The following is a 13,214-nucleotide window of genomic DNA, read 5'->3' on the forward strand; positions in this document are numbered from 1 at the left end:
TGAAGGCTCAGATGATGGTTAGCATTTTTCAGCAATGAAGTATTTTTTAATTAAGGTAAGTACACTGTTTTTTTTAAGACATAATGCTATTGCACACTTAACAGTCTACAGTATGGTGTAAACATAACTTTGATATGCACTGGGAACCAAAAAGTCTGTATGACTTGCTTTATTGCAGTGGTCTGGAACAGAACCCACAATATCTCTGAGATATGACTCTATATATGCAGTGTTATAGTATCATTTGAAAGTATATTGTGATAAGTTAAAGTTGTATCCTATAACCTGTAGACCAACTCCTAAAAAATAAAACAAAGAGATACACCTAATAAACAAATAGAACCAAAAACAGATGAGACAAATAGAAACAAATATTGATAATTACAACACTGACTATAATTATTTGTTTAAACACCCCACTTAAAAGGTTAGGTGGTATACAACCCAGCAATCCCACTACTGGGCATATACCCTGAGAAAACCATAATTCAAAAAGAGTCATGTACCACAATGTTCATTGCAGCTCTATTTACAATAGCCAGGACATGGAAGCAACCTAAGTGTCCATCGACAGATGAATGGATAAAGAAGATGTGGCACATATATACAGTGGAATATTGCTCAGCCATAAAAAGAAATGAAATTGAGTTATTTGTAGTGAGGTGTATGGACCTAGAGTCTGTCATACAGAGTGAAGTAAGTCAGAAAGAGAAAAATAAATACTGTATGCTAACACATATATATGGAATCTAAAAGAAAAATGGTTCTGAAGAACCTAGGGGCAGGACAGGAATAAAGATGCAGATGTAGAGAATGGACGTGAGGACATGGGGAGGGGGAAGGGTAAGCTAGGACGAAATGAGAGAGTGGCATGGACATATATACACTATCAACTGTAAAATAGATAGCTAGTGGAAAGCAGCCGCATAGCACAGGGAGATCAGCTCGGTGCTTTGTGACCACCTAGAGGGGTGGGATAGGGAGGGTGGGAGGGAGACACAAGAGGGAGGGGATATGGGGATATATGTATACGTATAGCTGATTCACTTTGTTATACAGCAGAAACTAATACAACATTGTAAAGCAATTATACTCCAATAAAGATGTTAAAAAAAAAAAAGGTTAGGTGATCAGACTGGTAAACAACAACAAGACATAATGTCTACAAGAAACCAACCTTAAATTGCAGGCAGTCCTTGCTTTGCACAATTTGAACTGAGATTAAGTCTCAGTTACCAAGGAACAATGCAAGGTAAGGACTGCATATATAAAGTCAAAGGTTGAAAGTAAAAGGATAGAAGAAGATACTGTGTATACAGCAATCATAAACCTGGAATGGCTATATCAATAGCAGACAAAGGAGACCTCAGAACAGGGACTATCGACAGCGATAAAGAGGGACAGTTCATAATGATAAAGAAGTCAATTTGTCAAGAAGACAAAACAGTAACACCTAAAAACAGAGTTTCAGTATACATGCAGCAAAAGCTCACAGAACTGAAAGGAGAAATAGACAAGTCCATTATTAAGGTTGGAGACTTGAATACTCTTCTCTCAGTAACTGAAGAACAATGAGACAGAAGATGAGCAGGGATATGAAACACCTGAGTACCATTAACAACCAATTCAAACTGACAACACTTGACCCAACACACATTCTTGTCAAGTTCACATAAACATTCACGTTGTGTTGGGGTATAAAACAAATCTCAATAAATTGAAAAACTGAAAGCATACAGAATATGTTCTCTGACTATAACAGAAGTAAATAAAATCAATAACAGAAAACTATCTTTAAAAACCTTCCAAAAATTGGAGCTGAACAACAGACTTTTAAATAACCAGAGTTAAAGGACATATCACAAGAGAAATTAGAAAATATTTTGAAATAAATAAAAATGAAAACAAAATGTGTCAAATTTGCGGGATGCAGTTAAAGCAATGCATGGAGGCAAATGTATAGCTCTGAATACTTACATTAGAAATGAAAAAAATCTAAAATAACTTATCTAAGTTTCTACTGTAATGAGGTAGAAAGTGAGGAGGAAAGAAAGAGTGAAAGTGTGAAAATCAACTAGAAATAGACAATAGAAAAAAATCAACGAAGCCAGAAGGTAGTTCCTTGAAAAGATTTATAAAATTAATAAACACCTAGCAAGATGATCTGATCAAGAAAAAAGGGGGAAAACCCCCCAATTTATAGTATAAGGAATCAAAGAAGGAACATCACTATAAATCCTACAGATATCACAAGAAAATATCACAAACAACTTTATGCCAATAAATTTGACAATTGGTCAAATTGAAACAAATTCTTTTGAAAAATACAAATTACCAAAACTGGCTCAAGGAAAAAATAGAAAATCTGAATAGTGCTATACCTATTAAGGAAATTTGATTAATTTAGAATCTTCCCTCAGAGAAAATGCCAGGTATAGATGGTTTCACTACTGAATCCTACAAACAAGAAAAAATTGCAGCAATTCTACACAAACCCTTAAAAGAGGAGGAAACAGATCCCAACTCATCCCAAATCCAGACAAAGCCTACAAAAGAAGAAAAACACAGACTAATATTCCTCAAGAACACGGATGCAAAAATCCTTAATAAAATATTGGCAAATCAAATCCAGTAATGTATTAAACAGGTAATACACCAAGACCGAGCAGACTTTATCCCAGGAATACAGGGTTGGTTTGACATTTGAAAATCAATCAGTGTATTACACCATATTGAGGAAAAAAAAAACAACAACCATATAATCAGTTGAAAATTCACAAGTATTAAGATAGGAATTCCCTCCTCTCAGCCCCAAATGGTTTTTCTATATTTTTGATTACCATGAATTATAGGCTGATGTGATATAAAGAGTTCTATTCTAGAAGTCGGCAACTGAGTTCAATTGCCTGGACAAGAGTGTAACAGGCTAATCATATGCCTCAAAACCCTCAACATTCAAGCATTACATAGGACTGAATGTGGACATTACATTTGAAAGGAAGTACAGGGTAAGTGTTAGAAGCACAGACTCTGTTACAAACTGTTAGGTTCAAGTTCTAGATCCAAGACTTCCTAGCTGTGTGACGTTGGAGCAGCTACTTATCTCTGCCTAAATTTCCTCATAAGTAATGGCACCTACTTCATGAGGTTACTGCAATAATTAAATGAGTAAAGCACATTAAACAGTGCCTGAAACAGAGTAAGCACTATATAAGAATTTGCCCTGATAGTGATTTTAATGTGCCTTCAAAGTAATGGGGAAAAGAGGAAAATAAGAGAAATATAACCATAAAACAATGGAGCTAAGAATTCACAAGTGGTTTGCAGAGTTCATGGGAATAATAATTCAAGGCAAAAAAGAAAAACTAGGGCACTATTTTCTATTATTTCCTTTCCCTTCAAAGTATTGCTCTCCCAATCCAGGCATAAAAAAGTCAAATGAATCAGAGCCTATATTGTCAATTCCCTGCTAAGGAATGAGGAACTGGGACCATTTATATGTTTCTTGAGGTTCACAACATTTTCCAGCTTAGTATCATACTTTAATGTAATACTTATCAATCCAAATAGATTTAAAACATAGCCACTGAGTTTTTTCAAACCTAAATCACTCTTTTTTGGTTTGTGGCCTTTTGAATCAGTTTTCAGTATGGAGGTCCCTCAATCATAGCCAAACCTGTTTGAAGAAACACAACAATTTTGGGGAGTTGCAAAACTGTGCTTAACTTCTCATATGGCGCAAACAAAAACAAAAAACTAACATGCAAGACCCAGGATAGATAAAACGTTTGGAAATACTGCTCACTGAAATTTTCTTTCCTATCTATATCTTAATGATTCTGACAGCCCCAGAACCAAGTATATAGCCTCTTCTTTTGCTCAGTCTTTCTGGAAGGACCCTTTCCTTGTTTAAAATTCATTCTGGAAAAGCACTATTTATGCTTAAGATCCTCTACACGCTTCTGTGTTAATTCCTAAGTTAAGACAGGTCTTAAATATGAAAATACGGTCGTTAAAATCTGTGAGAAAGAATCAGACTGCTTCTCTCCATTTAGAGCCCACTTAAATAAGCAGCCTTCTAGATGCTATTTCATGGTTCAGAGAAGGCTCACTTTATTTCCTTGCTTTATTTATTCTGAAGTCCCTCTGTGTCAATATCCTATCCTATCCTATAGCCCAGAATTAACACTGAAAGCTAGAAATTTGCTAGTGACCTGGATGGCTTAATAAAGCTGAATTCAAATTACATAAAATAATTCTTAAGGCTTAGGAATGTGAAGCAAGGACTTTTTCCTTAAGGCAGGACATTTTAGACAATTAGTCAAAATGAATTCATACAAAATCAAACATATCTTTTAACAGACAACATCTGTTATGTACTAGAAAAGAAAAGCTATGCATTACTGTGCAGGAAGATAGCAAATGCCACACAAAGAAAGACTAATGGAAGGCAATATAGTTGGCTTCTTTAGACATTTAAGTCCCTAAACCTAAGCTTTACACCAGCTTTGCCATATACTAGCTTTGCAAACCTACCCTCTCGAAGCTTAAGGGTCTATAAAATGGAGGGTTGAAATCTCAAAGATCCCTTCCAGTTTCCTTTCTTCCTTCTAATTTAAAAAATAGTGGCAGCCTCAAAATGAAGACATGAGTATAAAATGTTTTATCTTAGGAATGAGAGAAGAAAGCATTAGTACAGCTTGTTTTTATGGGATTCAGTAATCTGGTAATAGCTTTCTTTGCTATCACCTGTCATAAATACAAATGATAAGCAGGAAATGTAATATGTGTTTAAAGAATAACTTCATCTTCATATCAGTATAATGGAAACAAGAGTAAAGAAATAAATACTGTTTTTCTGAAGATTAAAAAAAAGAAATAAGAAGAGGCAACCATCTGCTAAGGAATACTCTGATAAAGCCAAAGTAGTTTATATTTCAAAATTCAACTAGCTTTTAGCCAGCTACCACGGTAAAAGGAAAAAAGGAAAAAAAAAAATTCCTGTTAGATAGATCTAAACCTTAACTTTCGTATTAAAGCCCAACTCTTCCTTCAACATCTCAACTACACAAACATTGATTTTCTCTAGCCTAGCCAACATTAAAAGTCCTGCCATCTTCATCCAATTACATTCAAACCTTCCCTTCATCCTACATATTCACTTTTAAGACCCTCTATTCTTATCTTGAGTACAGCCCCTACTGTGATTACATATCTGAGACACAAACTCATGAATTCTCTCATGGTTGGTTGGTGAAGCCTAGATAAAATGACCATGCAGAGCCAGGTACACAGGCACAATAGGACACATGCTTATTCACTAAACAAATGCTGGATTACTGATATGAACCTTGGGTTAAGAACTGCCATACTGCCAAGCCTACTCGCAGCTCTTTTAGGTGGCCCTAAAAGAGACGCTAGTGACTGAGCTGGTTTATTATCACCTTTAAAGGTTAAGACATGTATCCTGAACAACGTTAACTTCTCAGAAAGACTATCTAAAGGATTCCGTGTCTCTCAACCTTTAAAATACATACACAGGCGAATGCAACACAAGTATAGGGTTACTGTGTTCTCCAAATGTTCTCCAAATTTAGATAAATGAGCTCTATAAAGAGCAATGCCCCATATACATGTAAGGAATGTTATTATCCTCTTTGTCCTAAAGGACCTCGCTCCACCTACTAAAGGTGCAAAACATGTTAAGACAAGGGTTCTTGAGAGTAGAGAGAAGTAATTAACCTTCTTCACTATATCTTTTAGAATCTTCTTTGATTTCACTAGTGGATATTATCTCTTCCCCTTCCTATTCTTTCATTATATTATTTTTGCCCTTTTCTCCTAGAGGAGCAATACATTTCCCCATTTCTCTCACTTCGCTTCATCCCATGTTAACTTCTGAATCAAATGAAGAAGGAACCTGAGGATCACAGAATGTGCATGACACATCTGGTCCTCAGACACATACACATGAAAGGATGCTATTGATGCGTAGTGTACATCCAAGGCAACGAAACAAACCTAACTGTAACAACTGAGGCCATGACTTACCTTCTGGCTCACTCTCTGACCCCGAGAGGCTGCCATAGCTGCTCATTAGGGAGCACAGGGCTGGTGTCACTTCCTTAGGTATGACAGCACTTTGTGGTTTCTCCTCTTTATCAGACTCTGGAATAGAAAGACCTAAGAGTAAAACTGTATACCAAAAATATCTACCACCATAAAAAAGAAAGCTGACAGCCCCCCACTCCCTCATGTGTTAGTGAAAAGAAAGTAATTTCTGATCATTTCCTCAATCTTCCCAAAAATGAAATCCAGGAGACTCGAAAAATGTCCCCTTGGTTTAAATCTTTATGGTCAGATAAGCTATCTGCCCCAAAGAGAAAACAGAGGGGCAAATGGAAGCTATACACGACTCAGTTTCTTACCATGCTTCACAGGTTATGGAACTTGGGCCTTCTCTAAATTAACTAGACAGTCTTTGTTATTAATTATTTTATTTTATTTATGCTATTAATTAATTTTATTAAGGTAGCAGGAAGGCCATAAATTTATTTGACTTCACTGGATTAGGATCACAGACTCTGAAAATTAGATTTAGAATAAATAAAATATAAAATATCCACTCTTTTTGTTGTTTTTAAGACTGGTTTAGAGGGCACATATAATATTTCAACCATTCTATAGCTAAAGGCACAAAGAGTTACACTGAACTGAATCTGCCCAAAACTTTTATTATTTAGAACTTCTAAGAACTTAAGTAAACAAGCCAACTATGAGAATTTACCAAGTACTAAGAGCCTGCCAAAGGTAAAGTATTTGATCAGAGCCCAGTAAGCCTAGCTATAGCCCCCGGACACCACCTATTACATTTATTTTTGGCAGCTCTCAAAATGTATTACGTCTATTCTAAATAAGTCAGTAATGCCTGACTGAAGAATGAAGACAGTAAGTAACTTGTCTGTGTAATGAACCAACTCAACCCACAACCAATATGAAATGTTTCAAGACAGTACTTAACGTTTACCAAGTCAGTCTAAGGGAAACCAAAACATGCCAGTAGGCAACAGGAGTAAACTTTTATGTGAGCATGGAATTACCACCTTCTGGTGGATGAAGTGAAATCCTCTCTCCTCCACCAACCCACACTGCCCAGCAGCAGCCCCTCCAAAAACTGCTCCTTGTTGATTTTTAGCTAACTTATTACCTTTTCTCCTGAATTAATAAAGGGAAAGGAAAATATGCAGTTATACATATATAAATAAGTTACTAGTGGATAAAACAGAATCTGTAACAATATTAGTATAGACACTGGTCATCTCATTGTTTGAATGATGATGTACCAAAGTGTAGTATTTCCTTCTAAGACCCAAAGAGAGGCACCAAAAAGTACAATACAGCTGACTATATAATGCTCTTTAAAAGCATGAGCTCATTTAATCCTTTTGAAGTATCACCGTCACTATTTTTTTTTTTTTTTGGCTGCATTGGGTCTTTGTTGTTGCGCGTGGGCTTTCTTTAGTTGTGGCGAGCTGGGGCTACTCTTTGTTGCAGTGCGTAGGCTTCTCATCACGGTGGCTTCTCTTGTTGCAGAGCACGGGCTCTAGGCGTGTGGGCTTCAGTAGTTGTGGCTCGCGGGCTCTAGAGCTCAGGCTCAGTAGTTGTGGCGCACGGGCTTAGTTGCTCCGCGGCATCTGGGATCTTCCCGGACCAGGGCTGGACTGTGTCCCCTGCATTGGCAGGCAGATTCTTAACCAGTGTGCCACCAGGGAAGCCCTGCCTTCACTATTCATTACAGGTGATGAAACCAAAATTCAGAGAATCTGAACTGGATGATCCTTCAGGTAACAAATCTATAGAACACATGGGTCAAATTTAAATTCTGGCTATCTGATTCCAAATACCAATTCTTAACTAGTGGGCTAGAATATCTCCTACAGATATATAAAGTCCTCTTCTTAAAATTAAGTCATCCTACCAAAATGTCTCTATGGTCAAGAATGTTAATAAATGTCTTCCAGCTATAGCCCATTTCTCTGTTCCCTTTCACAGCAAAACCCCAGATAACTATTTATATAATTCACCAGGGAACACCCGGGCCTGAAATTTCTTACAGCTATCTGACACACTCCAGAATCTACTCCAATCTGTCTTTCAGGCCCACCACACCAGTGAACTTTCTTCTTCCAAGTTCACTGGATTCCTCTGTGTTGCCAAAGAGGAATACTTGTTGGTGCTCATCTTATTTAACTTAGTGACGACATTTGACAGTCCAACTGACCCTTGAACAACACGGGCTTGAAGTTCATGGGTCCACTTATACACAGATTTCTTTCGATAGTTAATACTATTGAAACTGATCTGCAGTTGGTTGAATCCATGGATTCGGAACTGTGGATACAGAAAAACTGCATTACGTGGGAGGCAGACTACAGGTTATACTTGAATTTTCGACCACGTGGAGGGCTAGTGCCCCTAACCTCCCAAATTGTTCAAGGGCCAACCGTAGTCATGTTTTACTTTTAAAAACATTTCCTTCACTTGGCTTCCAGAACCCTTTCACTTGGCTCTCCTTTCCCAGTCTCCCTACTAAATTCTCTTCATTGACCAACTTCAAAATTCTTGAATGTCCCTGGGTCCAATCCTCAGCATCCTTTTCTCTTTATGCCTTCTCCTCCTCCTCCTGTTATGATCTCATTTTATCTCAAATCTTAAAGTACTATCTAGATGCTGGTAAATCACAAATGTATACCTCCAGCCTTCAATTATCCCCTAAACTCCGGAATAACCTAACTGTTATTCAACATCTCTACTTGGGTATCAAACAAGCATCTCAAAGGTTAACACGTCCAAAAACAAGCACTTGATTTCTCCTCCAAACATGCCTGCCAGTAGTTTCCATCTCAATAAACGCCAGCTCTTCTTCATGGTTACGCCAAAACCTAGCAATCACCCTTGACTCTTCTCTTTTGCACATACCATATCCAATCTAGCAACAAATACGGTCAGCTCTATTTTGAAAATATATCCAGAATCATACTCCTCCTCATTACTTCACTTCTATAACCCCAGTCCAAGTCAACATTTCTTACCTGGACAGTTCTAGCAGCTTCCTAAAAGAACACCCTGATATGACCCGCCCACCTATGCAGTCCATTCTCCACCTTAACACATCACATCAACTCTCTGCTCAACCTCGGAGTAAAGTCCCAAGTCCTTTCCTGCCTACAAGACCCTACTTGATCTGGTCCTACACCACTTTCTTCCTGGCTTACTCCACTCCAATCTTGCTGTTCCCTGAATACATAAAGCAAGCTCTCACCATGGGGTGTTCGCACTTGTTGCTTTCTCTGCTTGGGAAACTCTCCCCTCAGGTCTCAGCCCCCAATTTTACTCAGATTTCTTAATGTCGCCTTATCATACAGATGCCATTGCTGATTATATAAAATAGCACACCCCTTTCTCCAACTGCCATTCTCTATCCTTTTCCTTAGCTTTACTCATCGTTATGAAGGATATCAACCCCTATTTACTGTAGCTGCCCCAAGCAGAACATAAGGTACAGGAGAGAAGAGGTTTGGCTTTGTTCAGTACTGTATCCTCAGAGCCTAGAACAGTACATAAGTGCTCAAAAAATATTTGAAGAACAAACTCTTGAATGAATGAGTTAAGGACAAGTTCAAAAATGCTAACTGGTACAGAATGATAGAGCTATGCCGAGGTGGTGCCACAAAAGAAACCTGATTTTATCTGGATTCAGAGCTTATTCTTTTTTCTTTTCAATAAAATGATTCCATTCTTCTCAAAAAATCACATACATGTGTATAAGAAAAATATTGAAGGACATAAAACAAAATGTGAGCAGTGGCTGTCTGTAAGTAGGTTGTTTTTTATTTTATGCTTTTCCGTTTTTTCCTCACATTTTCTGCATTATTTTTGTAATCAGAAATGAATAGAAAAAGAAAACATAGGAAAATAAAACCTGGAGGAAAGTGTTTCCTCACAATTCAATTCAAGAAGTGGACCACACAGCTTTAACTGGCCTACGTATCACCCCTTTCTTGCCTCCCTTTTTTTCTAAACTTTATATTTTGAAACAATTTTAGATTTACACAAGTGTTGCAAAGATAGTACCAAGAATTTCCATATACCCTTCACCTAGCCTCCCCTAATATTAACATCTTACAAACCACAGTACATTTACCATAGCTAACAAATTAACATTGGAATAATACTACTACCTAAACTACAGACTGTAATGTAATTTCACCAGTTTTTCCACTAATGTCCTTTTTCTGTTCTAGGATTCAATCCACCATATCACATCACGTTCAATCACCATGACTCCTTGATCTGTGTCTTCTCCAAATCTGTGACAATTTCTCAGTATTTCCTTGCTTTTCATCAACTTGACTGTTTTAAAGACTACCGGTCAGTTACTGTAGAATATCCCTCAGCTGGGTCTGTCTGATGTCTTCTGATGATTAGACTGGGGCTGTGGATTTTAGGTAGTGACCTTCTCATCACATATCAGGGGGTACATCTCAACCTATTACTGGTGATATTAACCATGATCACTTGGTAGTCTCCACCATAATGTTATTATTCTGCTCTTTCATTATTCTATTTCTAGAAACAGGTCACTAAGTCCAGCCCACATTCACGGGGAGGGAAATTAAGCTCCACCTCTTGAAGCAAGGAATAGCAAAGAATTTTAGACATACATTAAAACCACAACGTGAGTGGGTGGTGTACTCATTATGAGGAGTGTCACAAAGTTCACTACACTTAACTGCCTTCCCAAGGGTAAGAGCTAGGAGTTCATACAAATGAACACCTCTTTTCCTATTTCGTCCCCCTCAGTTATGTTTTGGGGACCCACCACATGTAATGACACTTTTGGCACTATCAAAACATCCTCTATGGTGGCTCTTCATCTCAAAAACAGAAGGCTGTTCACAAAGACGCTCAGATCTACTTGGCAGTTCTAACGTAGGCATTTCTAGCAGCCATCTTGGAATGACTATGCCATAGGCAGAGCTGATAAAATAATACTCAAGAAACTTCACCCACGTTTTAATAAAAACAGCCAACAAAACATCTCTCTAAACTAAAAATACCAGTATATTTGCAGCAACATGGTTGGACCTAGAGATTGTCATACTGAGTAAAGTCAGAGAAAGACAAATATCATATGGTATCGCTTATATGTGGAATTTTTAAAGAGTACAAATGAGCTTATTTACAAAACAGAAATAGAGTTACAGATGTAGAAAACAAACTTATGGTTACGGGGGGTAAGGGGGGGAGGGATAAATTGGGAGATTGGGATTGACATATACACACTCCTATATATAAATAGATAACTAATAAGGACCTACTGTGTAGCACAGGGAAGTCTACTCAGTACTCTGTAATGACCTATATGGGAAAAGAATCTAAAAAAGAGTGGATGTATGTATATGTATAACTGATTCACTTTGCTGTCCACTTGAAACTAACACAACACCGTAAGTCAACTATATTCCATTAAAAATTAAAAAAAAAACAGAAACCATAAAAAATAAAAATAAAATAATGAAAAAGATCCCTGAGTAATATTTTAAGGTCTTATACAATTTAATATTAATGTGTGATAAAAATTTTGATGGGCCTAATTTAGGATAATAAAAGTTTCTATAATTGAAAAAAATTAAAAAATTAGGAAAAATTTTAAAAACTTAAAATAAAAATACCAGTACAAAAATAATAGCAATGAAGATTATAAAATCAAACCTTAAAAGCATTATAAATACCAACTCCAATAATATCTCTTACTGTTAAAAAAAAAAAAATAGTGACACTTTTCTTAGGGTAAATCTCACCGCTCTCTCTCATACATACACATCATGTTCCCAATGACCAAAAATTTTTTTAATCTAAAAATTATCACTAGACTATGAGTTTCTTGAAGGCAGGGAAAGACTTTACTGAATTATAGGGCTGGGCAAGCAAAATGTAGGACCTCAGTAAATCCCTATTGAAATGAAAAAAAACAAACTGCCCTTTGAATGTCTTACCCAACTCTAAACATTAGAAAAAGCTTCTCATCTGGCTTCTTTCTACAACTTTTTTATTTGTGCCACCCTCCTCTCCCACTACTATTTCCTATTGCCTTTATGGAACAAAGCACAATTATATGCTGTAACCCCAAGATGATTTATAAATTCTCACAAAGAAAAAGCTATATATTGAAAAAGTCACTCTAAAAAAATGCGAACTTTGGTTTACAGTTTCCAAACCTCAAAACCAGGTATTTAACATTGGAAATTCATGATTTCTGATGTGCTAGGCCAGCTTACTTTCTTACTTGAATGCCTACCTTTTTAACAACAGAAGCCATCTAGCTTACCTCGATGCATAGTTAGACTGATGTCCCAGTGTTCTATGACAATAGCTATATTTGTTATAATGAATGACTAACAAACTGGATCCTTTCTGTTTTGTGGACACTGAGGCACTTTAGTCAGTGATGCTCAAGGACACATTACTGACCAGCTCCTTTCCTTCTAGCCCAGACAATACTTGTTAAAACCACGCGCCAGGAAAGCCATAGAACCTGCTGTATTTAAACAAGAGCAGAGCACCACCAAGCAAATCTAGTGACAACAGGCCATACTCAAAACTCATAAGTTGAGAGACTCCAAATGACAGGCTTTCCTTTTGAAACAATGTCAATTCCCAATTTAAAGCATCGGCACAGGGACTTCCCTGGTGGCACAGTGGTTAAGAGTCCACCTGCCAATGCAGGGGACATGGGTTCAATCCCTGGTCCAGGAGGATCCCACATGCCGTGGAGCAGCTGGGCCCATGCGCCACAACTACTGAAGCCCGTGCGCCTGGAGCCTGTGCTCCGCAACAAGAAAAGCCACTGCAATGAGAAGCCCGCGCATGGCAACAAAGAGTAGCCTCTGCTCACCACAACTAGAGAAAGACCACGCGCAGCAGTGGGGACCCAATGCAGCCAAAAATAAATTAATTAATTAACTTAATTTAATTTAAAAATTCTCCATCTTTAAAAATAAATAAATAAAGCATCTGCACAATTAATGAGGGTTCACAAACTACCAACTACCATCAAAAAAAGGTGGGCTCAGGCGTGATTTTCTAAACATGACATGAGGTTTATAGAGATTCTCAAGAACTACTATCTTGTCTAAATGTGAATGCTGCTG

At 37.3% G+C, this 13,214-nt stretch overlaps 1 protein-coding gene across 1 annotated transcript in view; it reads right to left on the minus strand.

Annotated features, from left to right (window-relative positions):
- The window catches only part of NUFIP1 (nuclear FMR1 interacting protein 1), a 46,250-nt gene that overhangs the window by 4,506 nt on the left and 28,530 nt on the right, over positions 1–13,214 (minus strand). Inside the window, exon 8 of the mRNA XM_082435396.1 lies at positions 6,052–6,168. Coding sequence (XP_082291522.1) covers positions 6,052–6,168 — 117 coding nt within the window. The remainder of the gene's footprint in view (positions 1–6,051; positions 6,169–13,214) is intronic.

Source organism: Balaenoptera physalus, assembly GCF_965194825.1.
Source record: "Balaenoptera physalus genome assembly, chromosome: 18".
Lineage (NCBI taxonomy): Eukaryota > Metazoa > Chordata > Mammalia > Artiodactyla > Balaenopteridae > Balaenoptera > Balaenoptera physalus.